Here is a 27,496-nt window from a genome sequence, read left to right as displayed (position 1 = left end):
GCATTTAGACTCCATTACTTCTTTTTCTCAAGGTGGATGGCATTTTTCATTCTGAGTCCTTTCAGTCATTTCCCTTTCTCCTTTTGCCCTTTCCCTCTTATTTCTCTTTTGAGAGAAATGTATTTCTGTACCAAACTTGCTATATGCCAGACACTATGCCAAGCCCTTGGGATTCAAAAAAAGTAAAACCATGATCCCTGCTTCAAGGAGCTCACATTCTAATGGAAGAGATAACATGCAAATAACTATATATATGCAAGATATAAATAGTATAAATGGAGGAACAGTATAAATGGGCTGGGTCTTGTTTCTGCTTTCTTGGGATAAAGTTAGCCCACGGTCTTGGGGACAGCTCAGACTGAAATCCTGCAAGATTTCAGTGCTGCCAAAGTGGTCTGATCTCTGCTCCATCCTGTACCCCACCGTCTGCAAGTTCATGACTTGGGTTTGGATCCAAGCACTATAGTCTACACTGTAGGCCATTTGGACTTTCAGCAAATTGCTGCTGGGCTAACCACTATCAGCCAACTGGAAATTGATGCTTAATAGTGACGGCTTTAAGTTTGCCTTTGGTCTGGGATTTCTGCCTTTATTATTCCTCTGCAGGCTTCAGACTGGGCTGGAGGCTGGAATCAAGGTCCCGCTCTGCTCCTGGGTCTGAGACCACACAGCCACTACTGGCTTCTGAAGTTGCTTTTTCCTAACTCCGCAGCTCAGGGCTTTTGACCACTTCTTACCCTGTAAAACCATACCTAGGTGCAGGTCCCCTACTCAGTCTGTCCTGAGTCTTTGACCTGATAGGGAGTAGTGAGCAATAGAGCTGCTTTTTGACACTTGTTCTGTACTTTATACAAGTTAAGGCCCCTCTGTACTGGCTCTGGGAATTCTTCTCACCCTGATACACATCCTTCCCCTTGTGCTGAAATGCTCTGCCTGGTCCTTCCTTGCTAGAGCCTTTCCCAGTGTTTGTAGACTTCCCTGTTTCCCTAAGTGGAAAAATTACATGTTATTTTTTTTCCCTTTGATTTCTTGATTAGTATTGGGTCTGATACATTTTTGTTTTAGATCTATTTGGAGAAGTTGGGGGAGGGAGGGGATTGGCTTCATTGTACTTCTTTACCTGCCACTCTGCCCTCTTGGCTCTGTTCTTCTTTCAAGAACTCTTGTCCATCATTGCCAGTGGTCTGCTGTACACGTGTACCTTGAAATCCTGTCAGCATTTCAAATTTAACACATTCAAACTAGAATTAATATTGTCCTTTTGTTGTTTAGTCGTGTGTCCCGTCCCCCCCACCTCCCGTTATATCCAATTCTTCATGAACCGATTTGGGGTTTTCTTGGCAAAGATTCTAAAGTGGTTTGCCATTTCCTTCTCCACCTCATTTTACAGAGAAAGAAACTGTGGCAAACAAAGTTAAGTGACATACCCAGGGTCACCCAGCTTGTGAGGTCATATTTGCACTGGGAGAAATGAATCTTCCTGACCTCAGGGCTGTCACTGTATCCACTGCACCTCCTTTCTCTTCTTGAGAATTCTCTATTTCTGTCTGTTTCCCTCCTATCTTTCCTGTCACCCAGGTTCACATCCCTGGAGTCAGCCTTACCTCTTTTTCTCCCATCCTAGTCCCATATATCAAATCACCTGCTGAGTCCACACAGTCTCCATTTTTGTCTTTCCTTCGAACACAGCCATCACTCTTGGTACAGGCCCTCTTTTTCACTTCTCACCTGCATTATTTTAATAGTCTCTTAATTGATCTCTGTTGTTTCCATTCTGTCCTCCTCAGTGCTGGTGTCTTCATTTGTTGTCTATATCTTATACGTACATAGTTATTTGCATGTTGTCTCTTCAGTGGAATGTGAGCTCTTTGACCATGGTTTTATCTTTCTTTGTGTCCCAATGGCTTAGCTTAGTGCCTGGAACATAGTAAGCACTTAATTGTTGTTGACCAATTCCTTTTCAAACCTTAAAGAGAAAAAGGAGGCTAGACCTGAGATTTCACGTGTATAGGCAAGTCTCAGATGAAAGTACCAGTTGTATCTTTTCTGCAATTTGGAGACCTGGATTTAAACTGTCTAGGTTTGCCTAACTTGCAGTTGTCAGAGGTAGAATTTGAATGAGTCTTCTGGCTCAGAGGCTAGCTCGATCTAGTACTCCATGCTTCTTCGAAAACCTGAAAGCTGTCTATAAATGTCACTTATTCTCCTGGTTTTACATAGGCCTTCTTAAGAGAGAAAACTAAAAAAAAAGAGAGAGAAAACTGAGAGACAATTTAATCAAATTTGACAGAAGTGTAATGCATCTAAAGTTCAGTCAAGCCCCACAAATTTCTCAAAGATATATTCTGTAAGGGACAAGAATTTGGTTTGTGAAAAGTACTGTTGATTTAGCATTTAACATCACTTTGAAAGGGGTTTGTTCATTTCAGCCTCTAATTTTTTCACTACTATTGGTCTCCCTGAAAAGACACTAAGCTCAGATGCCAGTGATACTAATTTAACAGCCAGAGATATGAGAACATTTATATTACTAGGTTAATAAATCAGTAAATCATTTGTGACCTAATTAGTTTGGATGTTTGACTTGTGGAACAACTTGTTTGTTTTGGTTCTGTATTCCCTACCCATAATTCACAAGTCACACACATGTTTATTATGTTAAAACTTGATTAGAATTTTGGTGTTAAATTTAGAAATTTGCAGTTTCATGTGTTAGCCAGTTCGTTGTCCTTATCTAATACCTACCAGACTCCTGCTTTGCATTATCACTTGTTGAAAGTGTCTAATTTTTATCTTAGTTGATAGCTTGTAGACATTCCCCAGAAGCAAAGCAAAATAAGGTCTTGCTTTTTTATTCTCAGCAACAGAATATCCCTAAGTGACTCCTAAAATCTTACTTTACTGATTTACTAATAGTGGTTTTTCCTGTTCTATTAAAATTCCATTCTGTCATTGTTCCAAGAGAATGAATTAGTAGAAGATGGAGCTTTTACAATTCTAAAATAAAATTTGCCCATTATAGATAAACTTTTTTTTGAAATTAAATTTTTTTTTCTTTTAAAGGAAGAAGGATTAAAAAGATTTGAGTTTTGTAAAAGGGCATCAGGAAGAATTTGAGAAAAATAATGGCTTATAAACACCGTGATATTAGCAGATTAAAACATAATTTTACACTGCTTCACTTTGGCTCTAACCTAGGATGGATCCATATCCCTGGGTGGTACTAAAATTAAATTGCCTTAACCTGGTCCATCCAGACCCTTTTGCTTAAGGATGTGCTTGACCCAGTGTGCATGACCACTGTGGACGAAAGATTCCAGACTCCATTTGCGTTGGTATTTATTCCAAAGTCATCCCATGTTTAAAGTGGCTGGATCCTGAGAACTACTGAAAGCCTATTCCCATGTTCACCTGTCCTACTTATCCATTGAAGCTTTAGGTATGAAAAGTAATGCCAAGGAATCAAAAAAAATTTTTTTTACCTGACACTTTAGAATTAGTTCGGCTTACAAAAAAAGCTGGGGATGGGAGGTTACCAAATCCTTAATAATTGAATTTTTTTAAATTACTCTGATCTATAAAAATTAGGAGAGTGAACTGGACAACACTTAAGTCTCTTCTCAACTCTAACATTCTTTTTGTCTAAGTACAGAAGTAATTAAGTTAAAGTTTTGCAGTAATAGAGATTCTTTTTGTATCTGCTTTACTGAATTTGTAATTACATCATCAGTTAGTATCTATATGTTCATTGTTTCTAAGTGCTTAAAAGTGGTTGATTCTCACATTGATTAAACTTTACTTCATCTCATTTACTAATTTACTTAAGAAACTGTGGATGCAAAAATTTTCAACTTTACTAAATAAATGATTGATTCAGTGAATCATAAATTGATGGAGTTTTTCATGTACAGAGTAGAAACGTCTTAGTTTTCAGCAGTAACTTTTAGACAAGGTATCTGAGAAAAGGAAATATTTACGAATATGTAAATTCTTGTCTTTTTAAAATAGAATTCCTCTATAATGAGCCTGTATACAGCTTTAGTTTCAGGTAGTTCAGTTAAAAAGCTTTGAGACTGATTTTGGTTTTTTTTTTTCCTTGCAGATGTATTCAATGTTTTATTCACCTAAAAACCATTTCCAGTTCAATATTACATATTGTTGGCAGTACATATTTCATCCAGCACAGAATGTGATAGCAACTAGTTGGAAAACCAAAGGGCATATCTGATTCTTGAACTGCCCGCTAAAACTATATAATATTGGATTGCTTTTTTTTAAAAAGCATTCGTATACTTTAAAAAACAGGGAGCAAAATAATGTTTCCATATTTCCATTTGATTTGAACAACGTAAATGATGTTAAAGGTCCAGCGCGTGACATAATTCATCTTTATCAAAACTAAAATTTCCATTAAGACAGTATTACATGCTGGAGTCTGTAGTTTCAGCAGGCCACACTTTACATTAAAGATCAAAGTAACTGTGGCCTGTATTCTTTCCACCCGGACTTAAGAAACTTGATAGCTTAGTAGTATAGCCAAATCTGGGGAAGAAAAAAAAAAGTGAGTTTACTGTCTTGATTGTAAGACATGTTAGTTTCTGTTGTGAATGTCACTCCTTTAGTTATTATTGTTGGTAAAACCAAAGTGGTTCTGGGCTTTGGATTTAGGTGGATTGAGCTCCTTGTATGTAAGAGTACTACTTTGCTGATTAGAAATTCTCCTTCCAGTTTTGGAAGAAGTATCTGTCAAGCATGTGGCTCATTGCAGAATAACCAGGTTATTATATACTACTCATTGGAAAAGGCCTTGACAGCAGAAAATGAGATGGATCATGAAACAACAAACATGATCTTGGACAGACTTGGAAAGATAGTGGAGGATACAGGGGCCTGGCCTGCTGTGGTCTTTGGGGTCATGAAAAATTAGACACAACTGAACAAAAGGGTTTACTAGCCTTTGTATTAAAAAAAAAAAACTTCACTTATTATGGACTTGAGAAGGCCAGTCAGAATTATTTGATTGGCAAGAGTCATCTTCTGAGCAGTCTCTCATGAGAGCTTTTCTGTGACTTTACTTCCATCTAAACAGAATGTACCCTGTAAACGTAAAATGATTGTAAAGCCCAGCCAGAGAAGAGTTGGGTAAAGTAACTTAGTTGCTACTCATCTAGACTTAGAGTAGGTATTGTGGTTAGATATTAAAATTTAGCCTCAAGATATATTGGGGAAATTTTGGATTACTTAGGAAATTCTCAGTAAGTTATTAGGGAGGTGGGAAAGATTCCTCGTGATCTCTCTATATAGCAGGGGTTCTTTACCTGAGACTAGGGACCTTTTAAAAAATGTTTTTTAATAACAGTACTTCAGTATGATTTATTTCCTTTTAGTCATATGTATTTTATTTTGTGTCTGTATTCTTTTGTGCACTTAATATTCCAAAAAGGGATTTGTAGGTTTCACCAGACGGCCAAAAGGGGTCTATGACACAAAAAAAAAAAACATTAATAGCCGCTATTTTAAAGGATCAGTTTAGTATGAAGAGCCTTAAAAATTACGAACTCTTTAACTATAAAACTGCTGCACTGATTTGTTTGAAGCCAGAATTGTGAGCCTCTAGAGACTTAGGAAATAGACCTGGATCTTCAAAATCTTTGCCTAAATGGTGAAATTGATTTTATTTTTTAAAAGCTTGTATTGTTTGCTGAGCCTAGAACTCATTACCAGACTTCACTGCGCAGCGTTTTGTTAACTGGATTTTTTAAAACTTACCATTAACCAAATGTAGGTTTGTAGCAGTGTGAAACTACTAACAGATGCTTAGCCACAATCATGTCAACAGTGTAGGTGTAATAAACATAAATGAGATACATTTGCAGATGTACTCATTGTATCTCAAACAACATGACTATTTGAATGAGTTATCTACTTAAGGATGTTCAGAAGTTAGAACTTTATTCATATATTTGATTGATACTACTAATAGAAATTCTAAAGATTAATTTAATTTTTAGTTAGGATAAACATCTGTGGAAATTTTTTAATTATTGTGAATCATGATGCGCAGCTAAAAAAACCGTATCATACCTGAAAACTAATACCTTGTGGTAGAGATTTACTTAATCTTTTATTTGGAGTATCATAAAATTGTGTTTCAGAGTTTGTATATGTAATAGTTCTTCCTTGTGAAAAGTTTAAGTTTTGCGTTTAGAACTTATGCTTGATGCAAGATTTTATGTACACATTTAACTTCTACTTTTCCTTGAGCCAAGATGGCGGCTGGTAAGCAGGGAATAATGTGAGCTCCGTATGGAGACCCTCCAAAAACTTATAAAAAATGGCTCTGAACCAATTATAGAACGGCTGAACCCACAAAACAGCAGAGGGAAGTAGGGCTCCAGCCCAGGACAGCCTGGATGGTCTCTGGGTGAGGTCTATCCCACACGGAGCTCGGAGCTGGGAGCTGGGAGCTGGGAACTGGGAACGGAGTGGAGCAGAGCCCAGCCTGAGCGGCGTGGACCATCCAGACCAGAAGCCAGGCGGAGGGGGCCCTAGCGCACTGAATAGGTGAGCTGCGGCAGTTACAAGACCTCTCAACCCACAAACACCGAAGACTGCGGAGAAGGTTAGTGGGGTTAGTGGGAAAAGCTGCGGGAGTGGAAGGAGTTGGCGGTTCAGCTTCCAGCCCCGGGGGCAGCGGAGGTGGGGCAGCTACAGCTGTTGTTACTTCCCGCTCCAGGCCCACCTGGTGGGAGGAATTAAGTGGCGGATCAGAGCAGGGGTGCACAGCCTGCCGAAGATTCTAAGCCCAGTTCGGGTTGGGGGTTGGGGAAGGAGCAGTGCTGGTGTGGCAGAGCTGGCACCTCCCCCCCAAACGTGGAACATAGAACTCTGTAATCTACAAGCAGTCATACCCCACTGAAAAACTCAAGGGTCAAGTTAGTTGGCTGGGAATATGGCCAGGCAGCGAAAACGCACCGAGATTCAGTCTCAGACTTTCCATTCTTTCTTTGCTGACAAAGAAGACCAAAACATACAGACAGAAGAAATTAATAAAGTCAAAGAGCCTACAACAGAAACCTCCAAGAAAAACAGGAACTGGTCCCAGGCCATGGAAGAGCTCAAAAAGGAGTTGGAAAAGCAAGTTAGAGGATAAATTGGGAAGAGAAATGAGAAGGATGTGAGAAAACCATGAAAAACAAGTCAATGACTTGCTAAAGGAGACCCAAAAAAATACTGAAAAATACACTGAAGAAAACAACACCTTAAAAAACAGACTAACTCAAATGGCAAAAGAGCTCTAAAAAGCCAATGAGGAGAAGAATGCCTTGAAAGGCAGAATTAGCCAAATGGAAAAGGAGGTCCAAAAGACCACTGAAGAAAATATTACTTCTACTTTTCCTTGTTTTGAATTAGAAAAGAAAATAGTAGGGTTCCTGGAAAGTCAGAGGACCATTGACTCAAATAAAAAAAAACGGAGGTGACTCGGCTTTCTCAAGGTAGAAACAAAACAGAGGCTTTATTTGAACAAGTCTCTCGAGAATTGGGCATCTCCCACTACCAGGGCGGAGAAGGTAGTGAAGAGAGACAAGGGGGAGAGGGCAAGCAAGGGGATATATATCCTTGTACAAACAATTCTAAGAAATCCCACCCTAGAGGCTGGACCTCTGTCCCTGTTTGTGGGGACAGGTGGCCTCACAATCTAACCAAGAATAAGTTTTACCCAATACCAGCACAGAAACTACAGAATTACCTTATAAGGAAACTTTAATGTTAAGATGGCGGTTTGCGAGTAGGCTAGGGGAGGGGGAGAGGGGAATACCATCTGATTTCCCCGAAATCATATGATTTACAGGAAAACAAAACTTAGGCCTAGTGAGGTCCACATCCTAACTAAATTTGTACTATTTGAGTATCAACTTGCCTGAGTTATTCATAGGGAAGCTTTCACAATCTTGTATTCCATTCACAGCTGAGGTGACATCTACAAATCCAAAGAAGAAGGGGGAGAAAGACATTCCTAAAGGCTAAATAATCAGATTCACACAGACTTGAATGTATCCCATTTCCCTTTTCTCTAAATATTGATTCTCAAACATTAATTATACACAGACACACACATATGTATATGTATATATATGTGTGTGTGTGTATACACACACACACACACACGCACATACACACCCTGTGAAGTCTTCACACTTTATTCTCTCACTGCCTCACACAAGTCCAATGAAAGTCCCAAGATGTGTACATCTCCCAACTGAAACTGTTGACTCTTACGTGCTGTAATGCTTCCTTGCCTATTTCCTTCAGGTTGATATTTGAGCTTCATTAAACAGGTAGAACAAAATAGGAAGTAGTTTTCATGGCCTATAGGGTTTACTGCTTAATAGAAAAGCTATGATTGTTAAAGTCACAGCATAATGAAGTGAAATGGTAATGAAAAGCTTAGGGCACACTGGCTTTGTAACTGTATTTATAACTTCAGTAGTTGGTTTAAATGGATTGGCTTGCTTATTTTGTGTGTGTGAATGGCACTTTCTGATAGCAAGATCCCTATACTATTTGGAAAATAAATCCTGTTGCTGCTGAGAATAGCCAGATGCCTACTTCAAATTCAAATCATTCATTTAAATTTTTTTTACTTTAAATTTCTTATTCATTTCTCAATATACTCCTCTCTCCCACCTTCCCTATTCAATGAGCCTCCTTTGTAATAAAGATTTTTTTTCTATTTTCAATTCTAGTTACTTTAATTCTTTTTTTTTATTTTAAATTTATTTATTTAACATGTTTAGTTTTCAGCATTGATTTTCACAAGAGTTTGAATTACAAATTTTCTCCCCATTTCTACCCTCCTCCCCACTCCAAGATGGCATATATTCTGGTTGCCCTGTTCCTCAGTCAGCCCTCCCTTCTGTCATCCCACTCCCCTCCCATCCCCTTTTCCACTTCTTTCTTGTAGAGCAAGATAAATTTCTACGCCCCATTGCCTGTGTATCTTATTTTCTAGTTGCATGCAAAAACTTTTTTTTTGTTGTTTTTGAACATCTGTTTTTAAAACTTTGAGTTTCAAATTGTCTCCCCTCTTCCCTTCCCACCCACCCTCCCTAAGAAGTCAAGCAATTCAACATAGGCCACATGTGTATCATTATGTATAACCCTTCCACAAAACTCATGTTGTGAAAGACTAACTATATTTTGCTGCTTCCCAACCCATCCCCCTTTATTGAATTTTCTCCCTTGACCCTGTCCCCTTTCCAAAGTGTTTGTTTTTGATTACCTCCACCCCTATCTGCCCTCCCCTCCATCATCCCCCCCTTTTTTTTATCTTCTTCCCTCTTCTTTCCTGTGGGGTAAGATACCCAATTGAGTATGTATGGTATTCCCTCCTCAGGCCAAATCTGATGAGAGCGCGATTCACTCATTCCCCCCTCACCTGCCCTCTCCCCTCCTCCCACAGAACTGCTTCCTCTTGCCACCTTTATGCGAGATAATCCACCCCATTCTATCTCTCCCTATCTCCCTCTCTCAATATATTCCTCTCTCATTCCTTAACATACATATATACATACATACACATTCACTTATATATATATGTACATAAACATATCTATATATGCATATTCCCTTCAGCTACCCTAATACTGAGGTCTGTAATAAAGATTAAAAGGAGTGAAGGAGTTGTATACAGCCAGCATAGTAGGGCTGTGCCTAATAGTATGCAGTACCATACACACACACAAATTTAAAGAATTAGGTACATTTGCTTAACCCCTTCCCCAGGACCAAACTTAGTCATAATTACGTAGCATTTAATCTTATTTTATTGCCCTTTTTAATTGGGTATATTTCAGTGGGTATATTGTTGTCCTGGTTTTGTTTGCTTAGCACTATATTAAATCATATAACTCTTCCTATGCTTCTTATTCTTTATATTCATCATTTCTTACAGTCCCATTACATATTTAGCTACTTCCCACTTGATGGGTACCTGTTTTGTTTTCAGTCTTTTCAAGACATTCATTTTAAAGACAAAGTACTTTATCCCTATCATGGAAAAAAAAAAAGAAATAAGGTTAGAGGTTCCCATCTGTGGACAGAGTTCTTGTGAATAGTCCACATCTATATGCGTGCTAAGCACTGTCATTTTCATCCTTATTGCCAACAAAATGTGTATGACTTTGTACAATAAACATAACTTCTGTAGACTGAATGATATTTAACATTTTTCAGATACAGCAATGCTTGTTATGATATAGTTAAAAATTCACTTAAAACTATTGCCAAATTCATAGTAACTTGTTTGCTAATAACCACCATGAGGTCCATGAATTTTTTTTTTACCCTAAAAGAGGGGAGGAATCTCCATGCTCGAAAAGGTTAGGACACACTGCAATAGATTTAGATCACTTTTAGGGCTTGAGTCCTATGTTTATATCATCCCTGCTTTTCTGGAATTAGTTCAAGATTTGGAAAGAAGGGTTTGTTTGGGGGAGTTTCCCTGTTCTTATCTCCAAGTAAACATATGCTGCAGCTGGGTTTAAATTGCCAGTGTCATTTAAATGTGTAACTGAAGCAGGAGTTTCATGTACAACAGAGGAGAGAGACACTGTTCAACTTGAGACATGAGGTACATGAGGGAAAAGGTGCGTAAATTTTGAAGCTTAATTCTTTTTCTTGCTCTAGAGCTGTGATTTCATCACAACTCCTCTGTACCTTATACTTTTAGAGAATTTCCTCAAATGCCAAGAAGCATGTGCCCATGGTCCCATAGCTAGTATGTGTTTGTGGAAAGAATTAACCTGGGTCTAATTCTAAAGCTGGCTGTCTACACTACTTCCCCTTATTGCTGAGAAAAGATTATGCTTTAAGCTTTACTCACTGAAATTTATTGCCTCATATTTCAGCATTGACTCTTAAAGACAGAGGAACATTAGAGATCATAACTGAGTTCCAGAAAAGTTAAATGAGCTGTCCAATGTAACATTTTGCAGCCACAATCAGATGTTTTGGGTTTTTTTTTAAATGAAGTGAACCAAACTAGTATTTTTTTCTTTTGCAATATAAATGTGTGTTTTATAGGGTCACATGAAAAGAGGGGAGAAGTATAATTCAGAACTCAATACAGTGTATGTATGTAATTATTTGTATGTAAAACAGCATACCAGCAATGCATTTGATTCATCAGTGATGAAATCGTTGGCAGAAATAAATTCTAGTTTTTTTATTTGAATGACATTATAGAAATGGCTTGGATACAGAAGGAAAATTGTCCTGTAAGGGGGTGTGTGTGTGTGACTTAAACTTTCTGAATGTACAGATTGGCCTCTTAAATATAATATCCTTTAGTGGACTATTCTCTTAAAATAGTATATAGCCAAAAATGAAGTTTCAAAGATTGTTTTGGTGAAAAAGCTACGGAATACATAGCTGTTTTTAATCTTTTTTTTAAAGAAACTAAATTTTTTCATTAGCTAGAACTGGATGAATCTTTCCAAACACTACTCAAAAGTGAAAAATCCTGTTTTCATTGAGGTTTTTTTTTTTCCTTTTTGGTTGATCTCTTCTAGAGCCTAGCCCAACTAGAGAACCTGTGCAAGCAGCTCTACGAAACTACAGATACAACAACCCGACTCCAGGCAGAGAAAGCCTTGGTTGAATTCACCAACAGTCCTGATTGCCTGAGCAAGTGCCAGCTCCTCCTGGAAAGAGGGAGTGTGCGTATGATCTGATGATTTCTCAGGCATTCTATCCATTATGCTCTTATTGGTTGAAAAAAGATATTATTAGCCTGACTTGTAATAACTGTCTACTCTGAGGTTTTAAAATACATTTATATTTCTCTTTCCATGGAAATTGGCTTTATAGTGAATAGATCATAGAGGCCAAACCCTGCCATGAGGAAAATTATTTTTAAAATTAATTTTTTCTTTAACTTTGTCATCTTAAACTAGTTTTTTGGAACTTTGCTTCAGTTTTCAGACTTAATTTACTAATAAAGTTTACATTTAAGTAGCAGTGGTTTAATATCAGTAGCCGCTTTCACATACATGATATTTAAATGCCTTCATTTTCCTGTTATTCAAAGTGTTTGCTAAAAATAATCTTAATCATAGAAGGCTTATACAATTTGCCTATCAACAGTCTCACAGTTAGAAAGGGGACCACTAGGTGGCAGAGTGGAATGAAGCTCTAGGAATGAAGTCAGAAAGACTTGAGTTCAAATGTGGCTTTAAAATTCTTGGTGTGGCCTTGGGCAAGTCACTTAACCACTGTTTGCCTCAGTTTCCTCAACAGTAAAATAAGAATAATAATAGCACCTGTCTGCAGGGTTGTTGTGAAGATCAAATGAAGCATTATTTGTAAAGTGCTTAGCCCAGTACCTAGCACACAGGGAATGTATGCTTGTCCCCTTTCCTTCCCCTTGATTTCTAGTTTACCTTTTTTATGTTCTAGGCTTAACCCTAAAAGATTTCTTTAATGAAGATTAGTTTAAAGCCTAGGAAATATAGTTGAGTTGACAAGTTAATAGTCAAAAAACATACTACTGTGGTCTGCAAAATAATTTTTTGACATGTCATTTGAAAATACGTTCAAACAAGCTTTAAGGTATCTAATGCAAATAATGCTTAAAACTGCTTGGTCATAAGGTACAATATGGTTCTAATTACACATTATACATCCCAACAAACATCATACATCACCTCATCATGTCATTAGGCCTCTTCAGAACAAAGGATGAACAACATACATCCTAACGAACCTCCAAAATGAAATCTACCTCCTTGTATTGAGACCTCTACTTCATTTAATTGCCCATATTCTGCACATTTGTGTCTGTGCATCTGAGGCCATGAGTACTTATTGCTCCTTCTGGATATGACCTTTTTTAAATTATTGGGCCTTTCTACTCTTCTTTTTCCTTTGTCACTCCTGTTCTTGGTGATGTCTGGTTTAGTGGATTTACGTAAACACCCTCTCCCTGCCTTCTTTCCTCACAATTTTCAGTTCAAAGACTTCTTGATAGAACAAATCTCTAGAGAAATAAAGTTTACCAGCCATTGTAAGAGGTGTTCAGTCCATATTTAAAGTCCCAAAATCCAAATCCCCTTCTTCAACACTGTCTTCTTAACCAACTCTTCTTATTCCATGTCTTCCTTTCTCTTCTGAAGGCACACTAGTAATCCAGTTGAAAATAACACCTATGCCCATGCCCATGAGGTCTTTAGTTTCTTGCCTAGGGCTTCATGTTCCCTAGCACTGATTTCTAGGATCCTTTTCCAGATCAAATACTAATCATGATTGGTCTGACTGAGAAATATAAATCATATTTTATGTCATGGATTCAAGTTCAGTTAGTTTCCCATGTTACTTTATATACTATTTATATATTATATTTTAAAATAATATACAACTTCAACATTAATGGACAGCCTTTTGGCCTAAAAATGCACCTATATTCACTCACTTATTCATGGCCCTTTATTGAATTACTTTTTTATAATGACCTTGAGCCTGTTCCCTGAAGTGTGGTAATTCTTATCTCCAGGGAAATTTTTTATTTTTCATAAATTAATTTTATGAATTATACTTTAAAGTTCACTTCACACTGAGTAGCATGTACAATTTTCAGAGCTGTAATTGATCAATAACCGTGCTGATGGAAAGGTGTTATTTTGGAATGTTTTATATTATACATATTGAGAATATTTTAAGATAAAAGTCATCAGTCATTCTTAGTTTTAAGTAGTGTGAATGACATCTGCTGCTCCAGCCAGTTCAGATAACCTTTCACACTCTTTAGTGTATCTTGTATACTTCTCTTTGTTCAGTGTTATGAGCTGCTACCTCATTATTTAGCAGATATCTGAATTGGGTTCCTTATTATGGTGGATTTTGGCTTTTAGGTTTTTTGGTTTTAGGTGTTTATACCAATTGCTTGAATTTATTTATTATGTTTCCAGATTGAAGCTAAATGCGCTTTTCCTTAGCATGTTCTGTGAAACTTATTTGTCCTTAGAATGATGTACTATATGAATTTTCTAAGATTAAAATGCATCAAAGTTCATTACCGCTTTTAAGGCAGAATATGAGCAACAAATAAATATAATAAATAAAAACTCTCCTGGCCTACAAAACTCTTCATTTTGAAATTCAGACTTTCTTGATTTGTTTTCACAGTCATCGTACTCTCAGTTACTGGCAGCTACATGCCTTACAAAGCTTGTATCACGTACAAACAACCCTTTGCCGTTGGAACAACGGATAGACATTCGTAAGTACAGAATTTTCCATGCTGAAGCAAATAAATCAATTTTATTAGTACTATTTTGAGCAGGAACTAAATTCATATCTTCGCTTAGTAGTATTCTGAAAATTGCTACACATTAGATTATTAAGACCTTTATAAATAGTGAGGATGCTCATAGTGTGTTTTTGAAACAGTGGTGAAAATCTAGTTAATTTTGTAGGTGCCTCTGTTTATCTGGAATTTTCTTCTTTGATTCAATCTTTATAGGCACCAGTAAATAAGAAATATATGGGTATATTCGTCAAGAACATTTTCTTTAACTGCCTAAGAATGCCTTTGTTTATGTTTCCCTGCATGTAGTATAAAACTCTACATGTATAAGATTCATAAATCTGGAACTAGTTTTCTAAAATTTTAGGTACCATTTTTTAATAAAATGACAGGAAGTGTGAAATTTTAGAATGAACAGTTTCATGTTCACAGTTCTGTGACCCTCTAGTAATTGTAAAGAATGACACTTATTTGTCAAAGCCTGCTATCACACTTATTATTTCCGTATTGTAGGGAACTATGTGCTCAACTACCTTGCCACTCGGCCAAAGCTGGCTACTTTTGTGACCCAAGCACTTATTCAATTATATGCTCGAATTACAAAGCTGGGTTGGTTTGACTGTCAGAAAGATGAATACGTCTTCAGAAATGTAATCACAGATGTCACAAGGTTTTTACAGGTGAGATTTTTTTTCCTACTTTGCTACTTCTCCCCCATTCTCTAAAAATTAAATTATTTAATTTCCTGAGATATCAGCAGCTGCCTTCTCAGGAATGTAGTAGCTTTAGCACCTGAAGTTCCTATGCAGACCCTCTGCCCCAAATAGAGAGTGAAAATGAGAAGCACAAAGCCAAACCTTGTTGCCTTCTATTTCCCACCAGGATAGTGTTGAACACTGCATCATTGGAGTGACGATTCTATCTCAGCTAACCAATGAAATTAATCAAGTAAGTGCTACAGCCTTCCTCATTGAAGTAAGTGTTCTATTTTTTTCTTTAGTATTGCTGTTTTCTGCTGTGTGTGGGATGATCTTTTTGGCAGTTGTGTGCTTTTGCGGTAAGTGATTAATGTCCTTTCTGGAATAGAATTGGTTGGTTGGCTTTTTTCTCTACGTGTACAACCTTCCTTACTCTTACTGCCACATTATTCTTTCCATTTCCAAGTATTTGACTCTACTTTTTCGGTTTCCTTAGTGATGTTAATGTTCATTGTTAAAGATAAGAGCCATGATGCTGAAGCACTCTATTCTGTGTTAGGAGCATTTTGCCAGTGAAGGCAATTCAGTCCAACAGGATGAGTCACCAAATCCTTTCCAGCATCCTTTAGGTGCCTCTCTATTCCTCTACACATTATTACATCTTTATACTCATTTAAAAATCTCAACTATCTAACATTATTAAAGTTATTGCCCAGAACACTTTCACAATATGTAAAATAATCTGTTTTGTACCAAATAATTTTTAAAACACTAGGGAGAAAATGGCTATTTTAATTGACTTCACAAATTGGTTCAAACTAAATGTTTTTCTGCCCTTTATCTTGGGACCTAGCTAGAATTTGCTAGTGGAAAATGAATTCTAGATTTTCTAGTTTGTTCCTTTGTTAAATAGGCCGTCATTAATTCATATTAGTTGTACCCCTTCTTTAGTGGTCAACAGATTAATTATATTAATCATGCTATTGCTTATACTTTTGCTGACATTTTTATTAACCCTGACTCTGAGAAAATCTAACTTAAGTTAATGATTTAAGTTTTGCAGTTTGTAGTCTACTAAAGTCCATATCATGTTGTTTTGTTGCATGCTATTCCTATTATAATTAGTAGTAGGTAAGCATGAGTTATCTGAGCTGGCATACACATTTTCCTGGGTTCTTCACTTTCATTTTTAAATGTTAGCTCCAGAGTTGGCAGTGTGACTTTGGGGTTAAGTAGCTTAACCTTTCTGTAAAAAGGCCTCTCTGAGGCCTCTTCAAACTTTTTAAATTCTGAGTCTGTATAATACATTCATGTTATTAAAGTGTTTCCATGCATTTTATTGTCTAAACAAATTATGCTTCACATTTAGACATATGATGCATAATATATTTGTTTCAACATTTAGAAATAATAAATTGTTTATTATATATAATCCAGCAATATATTTCCCAAAACACATAGATACAAAAGTAACGTACTAGAGAAAGATTTGGAAAATATTTTCAACATCAAATGAGATAATATATGTAAAGTGCTTTGCTATTATCCATACACATTTTCAGATTGTTATTTTCCATTATGTCGTAAATGCTGAATTTAAGACAGAAAATACAATTCACTGGAAGTTTTACAACCTCCTTTAGCTTCCCCACATAGAATAAATTGAAAGGAGTTCCATGACTTGATTTTCCTTTTCCCAAAAATAATTGCTATGTGACTTTCTTAGTGGGGCCAAAAGAAAACTGACTTCTTTGGGACATAGCTAGTGTGAGTACTCTGAGCTTCCAGAGAAAATTTCTAGGAAAGCAATAAGTTGCTGCAGAAGTATGTAAGTAAATGTACTTTTCACTTGGTTAGTGGTCTTGCATATTCAAAAGAAGCATAAGAACAGTTCTGGCCTAAATGAAGTTTATATCTAGGTGGGAAATCAAGATCCATAGGAGGAATCAATCAGAAAATCATACAAAACAGCATATAATGAAGTGATAATATGTGTGATATAGACTGCTAAAACTAAAGCACTACTTTAATGCCTCATTATGCCATGAAGGGGATAAATTCTAGGCTCACAGGCTCACCTAGTGGAACATAAGATCTTTCAGGTCCATATGTCAAGTGAGAAGGGTTTTGGGTAGGGTATGGTGACAAGTTTGATGTCTCCTTTCTGAAGACCAGCCTAAGTAAATCAGAAAATATTGTAGGTTGGTGTAACTATGCTAAAATTGTTGGCCTCAGTAATTCTCAGGGACTATCTGTTAAGCTTTATAAGGATTTCAGTCTGAGTCTAGGGGCAAGAGGAATCCTCCCATTCATTTAATCACAAGTTCTTGAGTTACTAAAGTACCATGTATATATAGGTAAGCTGTATTTTACTACAGTTAGTACTAGAAGTGTTCAGATGAGAGAGATCAAAATGAGCTATAACCTAATGAAAATTATTAACATCTGTTAATTTAGTAATAATGATAATATTACCTAGCTAAGTTGAAGAAAGAAAAGGAAAAAAAAAATTATCCTTGTCAGTTCTTCATCTCCGCTCTTCTTAGTTGTATTTCTTCATAAAATCTAAAGTGATTTCCTTTTTTGATTGCTGGAAGGTAATTATTCTCCATTTTTCCCCCTTGTTTGTTCCTCATCATAAAAGGGCATATAAGTATGTAAAATATAGACTGTAATTGAAAGTAATATTTTCAGTCTTTCATATGGAGTATATGGAAGAAAGTATTTTTTAAAATATTTAGAATTTTTTTCCTGTTTTGTTTTTTGGTAATGTATTCTAAACTTGCATTTGGTTTGTTCACTTTCTGTGCAGGCAGACACCACCCACCCTCTAACCAAACATAGAAAAATAGCCTCCTCTTTTCGAGATTCATCATTATTCGATATCTTCACTCTCTCGTGCAATTTACTAAAACAGGTGAGATTGAAGGTTGGGTCCTGCCTTACATATTTGGGGAAAGGAAAAGTAATTTGAGGTGTGTTAATATTTCTTTTTATTTAGGTGTTGATCCAATCCAGCAAAAAAATTATTAAATACCTACCATGTGCAAGGAATCCTGCCTAAGTACTGGGGATATAAAGACAAAATAAAAAGCACTGCCTTCCCTCAAAGAGCTAACATTCTTCTGGGAAGAAACTTAGTCTTCTTCTTTAGTCACCCTCATCCTTTGCATCCTTGAGAAGCACCTTGATACAGTGGAAAGTCTGCTGGACTTAGAGTCAGAAGATCTGGGTTCAAATTCCGCTTTTATCACTCATTGACCTATATGATCTAAGGCATGGCACTTACCCTCTCTGGGTCTGAATTTCCCCATCTGTGAAATGAAGAGATTGGACTAGATGACCTCTACAATCCCTTTGAACTCTAAATCTGTGATTCTCCATAGTGCCTGTCTTAGAGGATTTTTAGAGTACTGTGCCCCATTGATAATTTTTACAAGCCTGTACCCTCCCCCAAGCCCAGAGCAGTTAATTGGTGTCCATCCTATTCTCTTTTCCTGAGATTTCCTTTATAACCAAAGTTTAAAAAATTATGGCTTTTTTTGAGACTAAGTCTCTCTATCTTGCCCAGGCTGGAAGTGTAGCACCGCTTGCCTAAACCTACTGCAATTGGTATGGAAGTTTAATCTACTCTCTTTTTCCAACCTAGGCTAGTTCATCCTTCCTTAGGCAACCTGGCAGCTCTCTCTCTCTTCCCAGGGACTCCCTCTATTAGTGCCAGATTTATTATGGACCCAGTCAGTTTTAGTCCTACTATAGCTCAGAACTCAAGAGATCCACTAGTGTCAGCCTCCTCCAGTAGCAGGGATTACAGGCATGTTCTGTCACTCAAAGCCATAATTTTAAAAACCAAATAAAACCTTCATGTAAGGAGAGTAAGCACAATGGTACCTAGCTTCCTTGTACTCTGGGAACAGGTTGAAGCTGCACTGTGTTACTACACAGAAACTAGGCTGGTTTGACTCTCCCCCACTGAGTGAAGTACAATAGATAAACAGGCAACATCTGTAAGAAGAAGAGTTTTAGGGTTGTTTTTAACATTCAGGTTTACTATCCTAGAGAGGGAGGTTGATATTACATAAGGAAATTACTTTTTTAAAATGAGGAAGTTGATTGGCTAAAAGTTGTATTATTTATTGATGGGAATGAACTAGCAAGAGAGATGTTGTCCACACATCAGTGACTCCATGTGAGTACTTTGTCCTCTGTCAATGGCTAAATAGAATTTCTTGGGATTGCATGACATGGTTAAGGAAATAACTTAGCCTCCAGATTTTTCTGTTCATTTTTGTCCTTCTGTTCTCATTTTCCAGGATGCCCCAATTTTTAGAAACAAATCAGCATTCTTTCTCTTGTGCCCTTTTACACCAGTTATTTCTACTGCTTCAGAATTCCCAAAGCATACCCAGGTCATACAACTTTCCCAAAAAAGTCTTTTAGCCCACATTATTTTTCTTTATCAAGGAGAAGCATTCTATATTCCTGGAAGAAAAATGTCAAACATGCACGCCTCTGATCATACCAGCTGCAGTTAGCTGAAGCAGTGACTGAGATGTATAGATGCTGTCCCCTTCATGAGCTCCAATTACCACCTGCCTCTTTAGCTATGTATCTCGAACACAAAACCTTCCCCTTTTTTGGACACTAATACTGTCGGCAAAATTATATTGATGTTTTCCATATCAGAAAAGGATGTGCCGTAAGCTGAGGAGCTTTTTTTTTTTTTTTGAGACAAGTTTACAACTCCATCCCCAATATGAGACCTGCCAGGAGCTAACTGGCCTTTGGCCTAAAAATAAATTCACTTGGTATCACACTATGATTCAGAATTTCTCTTGTTCATTAAGTCAACAGAAAAATCTAGAAGTACAGTCTTAGGAGTTTGGCATGTCTTTTTAAAAAGCGAATCTATAAATTCTAGCTTGATTTAATTTTGCCTAACATTTTCTTTTCTACAAGGATTGATTAAAGATGTCCATGCCTATAAAAAGTGATTTGCCAGATATAGAAATTTCTCCACCACCCTTCAGGCAGTATGAGTTCCCTGAGCCACATTTCATTATTCTCTCCAATCCCCCACTTTTCCTCCATGGCAACACCTGCCCTATCTTAGAATGGTAACTCAAATGATAGGTATGGAACCACATATTTTGGCTGATGGGTCAGTTTTTCTTAGCATTGGCATCACTTGTTTCCTGAGTTCACCTTGTTCTTTCTTTTCTTCCCTTTAACCAGGAGTGTTAGCAAGTGGTGGCTGTCCCGTCCACAAAAAAGGACACTTTGCCTATGTGTAAAGCTGAATGATTACTTACCCATATGTAAATAGGTTCTTTGTGGGGAAATAATTTTAATCTGCTGAAATGGGAATATTCTTTCAATCTCAACTACTTTTTTTATTCTGAGGGGGTTGGTCTTGTTTTGTGTGTTTAAAATCTCCTGATCTTTACAGGCTTCAGGAAAAAACCTGAATTTGAATGATGAAAGTCAGCATGGTTTGCTCATGCAACTGCTCAAACTCACCCATAACTGCCTAAACTTTGATTTTATCGGCACATCAACAGATGAGTCCTCAGATGACCTGTGCACAGTACAAATTCCCACTAGTTGGAGATCAGGTAACAATCAGAGAATTGGAAAACAACCTCATCACCTGAAATAGATCTGTTTCTGAAACACAGTACTGACAAAACCATTCAAGCACCTTCTCCTTTGAAAATCCTTGTTTAAGTTTGAGGGGGGAAATTGGGAATTGTAGCTTCTTACAGAGAACAAGACAGAATTATGCCAGCAGAAAGAAACAAATCTTTGCATATGACCTTCTTAGAGAGGATTTCTTTAAGGGGTGACTGCTCTAGAGATGTTTGATTACCCTTCTGCATTAATCAGCTTAGGAACTTGTGTTTCTCATTTATGATTTTTTTATAGTGTCTTTCTTAAGACCCTTCTCTATTTGTATTTCTGAACATATGAAAATTCTTTCTCTTCAGCATCATTTTAATAGATCCCTTAATGCTACTTTGTTCCTATATTACCAGAGGCATAAATCTCTTTCTTAAGGAATCTGAGAAGTCTAATTTAGCTTTGTAACAATAGAGAGAACACTTTCTATGGGAGTAAACCTTTTAGCCCTCAGACTCTTTTTTTCAGTATCCTCAGTAAGCATTATTTACTTGGACATATTGCCAGAAGTATTCCAACAAACAATGATGCAAACATACAGTAAAGTGCTTTTTTCTATTTGTTTCAGCATTCTTAGATTCTTCTACCCTGCAGCTGTTTTTTGACCTGTATCATTCCATCCCTCCTTCATTTTCACCTCTGGTAAGTCAGGACAACAGTCCCTAAAAAAAAAGTTATCTTCAGCATTGATGAGTGAGCCTTATTCAAATATCTTTCAAGGCATTTGCTTCAAAATGGTGTAGTTACACCAGGGATAGACCTTATTGAGAACATGTGTTAGAAAGATTTGAGTAAGCTTACTTTAGGCCACTTAAGTCTGAATTAGTATTTTAAAATATTTGTCTTATCAGCCAGACACTGAAGATGATGTGGGTTTTGTTGTTTTTTTTTAAGAACTATTATTAAATGTGAGTTTAGCCTGTACCTCACACTGCCATGAAGGAAAGTACCTCATCTTATATAAGTGGACTGTTAAAAATCAGACTGATTCCTTCAGGCATACATTATAGAAATAATAAGTGAAAGGTGTAGTGTGAGGCCAAATTTGGATACCTACCCAAGGAACTGCTTGTAAATGACATGCTGTCCTTTTAGAGCAATTCTTAACCTGGACAGACTCCTTTAAGTCCTAAAGTTTTATTTGTTCATATACATGTATACCAAATAGCAAAGGAAGAAGAATTTTATAGCTACATAATGAAATATTCAGTTTTTCACTGTTTCTACAGTAGAACTAAGGATTCTAGATGCCTTCATGCTTTTCCAGGTTACTGAAAAGCTATTCCTGTAGCAGAAGTGTTAACTCAGTGCAGGTAGAAATGATGTGCTTTTTTATGGACATTTCTTTACACTACAACTTAGCCAAGGCTGATGAAGTACGAAAAGGTTTGCTAAAAAGAAAAACATAGGCCATTAAGCAGAAATCTAAAGCAATTAAGCTATTAATTGCTTGGAGTTTTAGAGCATTAAATATGTATGTTGGCAAGAACAAGAGAGGAACGTTAAACTGGGCAGAGAACAGTGAATCTAATTAGCAGCTATGATCAACTTGGTTCTAATGTTCTTACCTCATAATAAAACTGCCCAGATGCCCTGAGTTATATCCTCCTTGATCTTTCTATACCATTAAAATTGGAGAGCCCAATGGGGTATAAAACAGATGCCATTATAAGAGATGAGGAAGGCTTCTTTAGTTGAGAGTATTTGGGTAAAGTAACCAGTTGTACTATTTTCAGTTCTTTTTTTCTGATTAATTTCTTTTTTAGGTCCTATCCTGTTTGGTACAAATTGCTTCAGTTCGCAGGTCCCTGTTTAACAATGCAGAAAGGGCAAAATTTCTCTCTCATCTTGTTGATGGTGTTAAGCGAATACTGGAAAATCCACAGGTGAGAGTGCCATATTTGGCAGTAGACTAGAAAAGAATGAACCTTAAATTCTCCAGTGCAATGGTGTCAAACTTAGAAATGGAGCCACTAAACCACATATAAGACTCCTGGTGGCCTGCATATTGGCTTAACCACAAATTAACATCTTTGATTTTACTGTATTTTTATTTATTTTGTTAAATATTTTCCAATTACATTTTCTTCTGGTTCAGGCTTCACTCAGGAGTGTTGAGAGCCAGACTGTATGTTTGACACCTGCTCAAGTATGTTTGCTTCCAAGCATACATATGCTTGAGTTCTCTGACTCTGTGCGATGTGAGGAACTTGGGGAGGGAATGGATAACTCTGATTATCTTGGTAAATGATTATAGTGCAAGATTTTAAAGGAAGGAACCATTTTAGCCAAATTGAGGCTATTGGCATAAGAATCTTATGTATATAAAATCTCATAATATAGGGTACTTTATAGTGCCTTTGGATTTGCAGAGCTCCTTACAAACATCTCATTTAGTCCTTCTTGTTACCCTGTGTGCTAAATATTACTGACTTCATTAACCTTATTTTACAGATAAGGAAACTAAGACTTAGAAAGATTAAGCAGGATTTCAACCCCGTTTTTTCCTAATTCCAAGTACAGCCAGCCCCCTTTTCAATGTGCCATGCTCCTTTATTAGTATTGTTATTTTTATTTGCTTTCAGATGTGCTTTTTCTCCAGTCCTGATCTACTTTAACTAGTACTCTGCTGGGAGGAGATAATGGTTTCATACTAAAATACCAAATTCTGCCCCTTGTCTTTCTTGCTAATGAAACATTCTAGTAATTTTGTACCTGTTTGTTGTGCTCAATATTTCACTTGACAGATAATGTAAATTAATTTTTTGTGACACAGAGAAATGGTCTTCTGTCCCGAGTATGTCATTAGTAATCATTATAACTTTAGACAAGCCTCCTAACCTCAATTTAAGTGAATCAGTTTTTCCTCATCTACAAAATGGAATTAGTAAAAGCTGCCTTTCTTATATCTGAAGGTGGTTTTTGCTTGAGATAATTGATGTGAAAGTCCTCAAAAAAAAATTTTTTTTGCACTATGTAAATATAAGATATTCTGAATAAAGATTCATCTCAGGAATTAAAAACATCTATCACTTCTCCCCCCCCCCACCCCAATCCTCTCCACACCAAAGAAACCCCACACATTTACTCTATAAGATACCAGAAGGAGTTGAAGTACATGGCACTCACACTTTCTTTTCCTTCTCTATTTCCTTCAGAGTTTGTCAGACCCAAACAATTACCATGAGTTTTGCAGGCTTCTGGCCAGATTGAAAAGTAACTACCAACTGGGAGAATTGGTAAAGGTGGAAAACTACCCTGAGGTTATCCGGTTAATAGCCAACTTCACAGTGACAAGCTTACAGGTTTGCTTTGGACTCCTTTCCTTTCTCCCTGTCTACAATGTTCTTTCTGCTGCTGCTGCTGGATTTCACCTTTGTAGGAACAATACCCACCCAAAGACCCTAACCAACCCAGGGGTATGATAGACTTACTTTCCTTCACAACTGCATTTGATTTGGAGGCTTCAACCAATTCACTTTTCAGGGCCTGATAATCCAATTTGGTGGTTATTTTAGCCTTTTATTTTCCCTCGTCTTCACTTAAGTTTCATTTTCTGGAAGTATTTTCGAGAGACTGAACAGAGACAATGAAAAAGACACTCATTCAGTTTATCAGAGGGGGAAAATATTGTGAAGTAAGAGGTTGAAGATAACTAAATTTTGACCATATTATTCCTCACTAAACAATAATTTGTTTATAATAATTAGCTTATTATATAATAATAACAACATAGTAATAAGCTAGCTTACAGTAATAATATAATAATAAGCTAGCTTCATGGGTATTGAAACAATTTAAAGAACGATCTCTAAAAATATTGTGATACACTGGATTTCATAAAATATTTCTGGGCCATCCAATCCAGCAAACATTTATTAAACACCTACTATATGTCAGGCATGGTGCTGAGCTCTGGGGATACAATTAATAAAAAGAAAGACAGTTCCTGCCCTCATGGATCTTGCAGTCTAATGGGGAGAGAAAACACAGGAAAGAGGGTCAGGGATGTCTTGTGTGGAGTTGAAACCATGCAGAGTAGCATATGCAGAATGGAGTGAGCCAGAAAGCCCAGTTTCTGCCCTCTATAAAAGAAGGCAGTGGGAGGAGTTTGGTACTCTGCCCTCTAGCCTTCCAATTAGAGGGGACAAGAGGCTAAGGGAGGTGCTGTCAGTGCTTGAATTAGCAGTATGGCCATATTTGGACATTTGTTTTCAAGTAAAATGCTAAGGAAAAAAAAACTTAAATAGGTAAACAAGGAAGTACTTTTCATTAACTAAAAACAAGAATTTATATTCCCATTATGTTCTCCAGTCAAGCCTGACCTAGGTGAAAGTGACAGCTGTTATCTTATTTGTTCCTTTCGTTATAGAGACTTCCTGCATCAGCTTTTTTACTTTACATCAATAAATGCTAATTTTTATTATACCTTTCCTGTTTGTTAAAAAAAATTAATTTGAATTAGAAATGCTCTTTCTTGCCTCTAACACTGTTGGAGCCTTAATTTATCCAATTTTGTTTCACTTTGAACAGTGTTTTCTTCAAAGATATGTAATGGGGGAGGAAAAGCATTTTCAGTGTTTTCAATTGTAAGTTCACATATATATACATATATATATGTTCCCAGAGAAAAAATTTGGTTATAGTATATGCAAACATATAGTAATACTGATAAATTAACTTGAAGTAATGTAATGATTTTTATCAGGACATAATATGTTAGAATTTTATTTTCCCACATCAGTTCTACAAGTTATTAGTTAAGAAGACTCTCTTAAGTGGAGGAAGTATGTACAGGTTGACAGGATGGGGAGATATTATTAACAAGGGAAGCCCTTTTTTGAGTAAGGACTTAGGCTAAGTAATGCCTTTTCTAAAAGAGCCCTAGCTACTATGTCATTTTACCAGTATCATTGCTTACGTAATCAAATGCACAGTATCGCAATTTAAGTAGGGGTAGGAGGGGGACTGAGTCTCTTTTAAGGAAGTGATGAAAAGGAGCTGTGTCTTTCCATTTATTTTCTAAGTACTTATTATCAGTTAAAATACCCATTAGTGACCTTTTAATCAGAAAAATATTTATGGTGGTTAATAACTTTGAAGTGGGACCCTTATCTATACTTGAAGTTTTATTTTCACTCCTTTGGAAGTGCTACATGTAGTCTGTGGAGAATTGAGCAAAGGGAACCTCACCTGAATGGTATATTTTCTTTGATCTTCAAGTACTTTATTCCTTTGTTATAAAGACTGACAAAATATATAAAACTATATAACATAAGTGCCACCTTCTCCCTCCTCATCCCCAAATTAAGTTTGGATAAGTTTTTAATATTTAATACTTAATAATTGGTAGTACAAAGTTACTCCTGGGTTCAGTTAAATTTTAGTAAAAGTTTCCTTTCAACTATGAAAGAAATTTCAGAAAAGAAATTTTCAAAACATAGAGGTCTTAACAGAGATGAAACTTTAGCTTTGCACCAAGGTTATCATGTAATAAATACATAGCAGCCTTCAGGTCAGTTTTATTTTCATTCTACTAGTTTGCTTAACAGTAGGGTTGTCAGGTGATAGGAACAGAAAGCATAAAAATTATCTTTTGATCCATTTAAGATAGGATTCCCTCACATCCCCAAGACATCAAGATTAGAACCAGAGGATTTAAATAGAGGAGATCCTAGTTCAATTAGATTGCCACAGCCAGATTAGTCAGAGAGTATGTATTAAGTACCTCCTATGTACTAGGCACTATGCTAAGCACTTCCTTCAAGGAATTCACGGTCCAATAAGGTAGACACATGCAGACAACTATGAGCAAACAAGATATATACAAAACAAATTGGAATGGAATATCTTGCTCAGGGAACACCATGGATGCCAATGTCAATGGATCATAGAAAATAGTAAGGTATAAGAAGACTGGAAAGGTGAGAAGGGGCCAGGTAATGAAGGGCTTTAAAAGAGAAACAGGATTTTTTATGTGTTCCTGGGGGTGACAAGGAGCCACTGAAACTGATTATAACAGTGCTATAATCAGACCCGAATTTTAGGAAGCTGAGTAAAGAATGGACTGGAGTGGGAAGAGATTTAGGAAAAAGAGGCCAACCAGCAGGCTGCTTCAGCATTACAGCTATAAGATGATAAGACTTGTGCCATGGTTCCGATAGTTTTAGAGGAGAGAAGGGGACATTTGTAAGAGAATTGAGAAGGTGGAAATGACAGGACTTGACAGCTGACTGGATATGTAGGGTAAGAGAGTGAGTTGTTGAAGATGACACCTAAATTTGGAGTCTTGGCTCGGGGGATGGTGGTACCCTAAACAGTAATAGGGAAGGTAGGAATAGGGGAGGTTTTGAGGGAAACAATAATGAGTTCAGTTTTGGACATATCAAGTTTTAAGATGTCTGGGACATTCAGTTCAAGATGTCTAATGAGCAGTTGGAGATATGAGAGTAGAGGTGAGGAGAGAGGTTAGGTCTGATAACATAGATTTGAAAATCATTAGCAATGAGGTAATAATTGAATCCTACAAGATCACCAAGTGAAATAGTATAGAAGAAAGAGAAAAGGGCTTAGGATAGAATCCTGGGGGAAATCCACCATTATTGAATTTGACCTGGATGAAGATGCAGGAAAGAAGACTGAGAAGGAGTGGCCAAATAGGAGGAGAACCAGGATACTCATGTCACAGAAACCTAGAGAGAAAAGAGTATCAAGGAGAGGAGGGTGATCAGCTGTGTCAGAGGCTACAGAGTGAGGTCAGTAAGGATAAGGATCGATAAAGGGCCATTAGATTGGGCAAGTGAGTGTTAGTAAG

General features: G+C 36.8%; 1 protein-coding gene across 1 annotated transcript in view; it reads left to right on the top strand.

The window, feature by feature from the left end:
• XPO7 (exportin 7) overlaps positions 1-27,496 on the top strand; it is a 91,458-nt gene that overhangs the window by 43,415 nt on the left and 20,547 nt on the right. The window contains exons 2-10 of the mRNA XM_036752092.1: positions 11,574-11,720; positions 14,185-14,278; positions 14,819-14,985; positions 15,188-15,253; positions 17,816-17,920; positions 20,453-20,618; positions 21,251-21,324; positions 22,449-22,568; positions 23,841-23,987. Of these exons, the coding sequence (XP_036607987.1) occupies positions 11,574-11,720; positions 14,185-14,278; positions 14,819-14,985; positions 15,188-15,253; positions 17,816-17,920; positions 20,453-20,618; positions 21,251-21,324; positions 22,449-22,568; positions 23,841-23,987 (1,086 nt within the window). The remainder of the gene's footprint in view (positions 1-11,573; positions 11,721-14,184; positions 14,279-14,818; positions 14,986-15,187; positions 15,254-17,815; positions 17,921-20,452; positions 20,619-21,250; positions 21,325-22,448; positions 22,569-23,840; positions 23,988-27,496) is intronic.

The sequence above is a fragment of the Trichosurus vulpecula genome, chromosome 3, assembly GCF_011100635.1.
Source record: "Trichosurus vulpecula isolate mTriVul1 chromosome 3, mTriVul1.pri, whole genome shotgun sequence".
NCBI lineage: Eukaryota > Metazoa > Chordata > Mammalia > Diprotodontia > Phalangeridae > Trichosurus > Trichosurus vulpecula.
The sequence above is the reverse complement of the archived record's forward strand: the minus strand, read 5'-3'. Positions and strand labels throughout refer to the sequence as shown.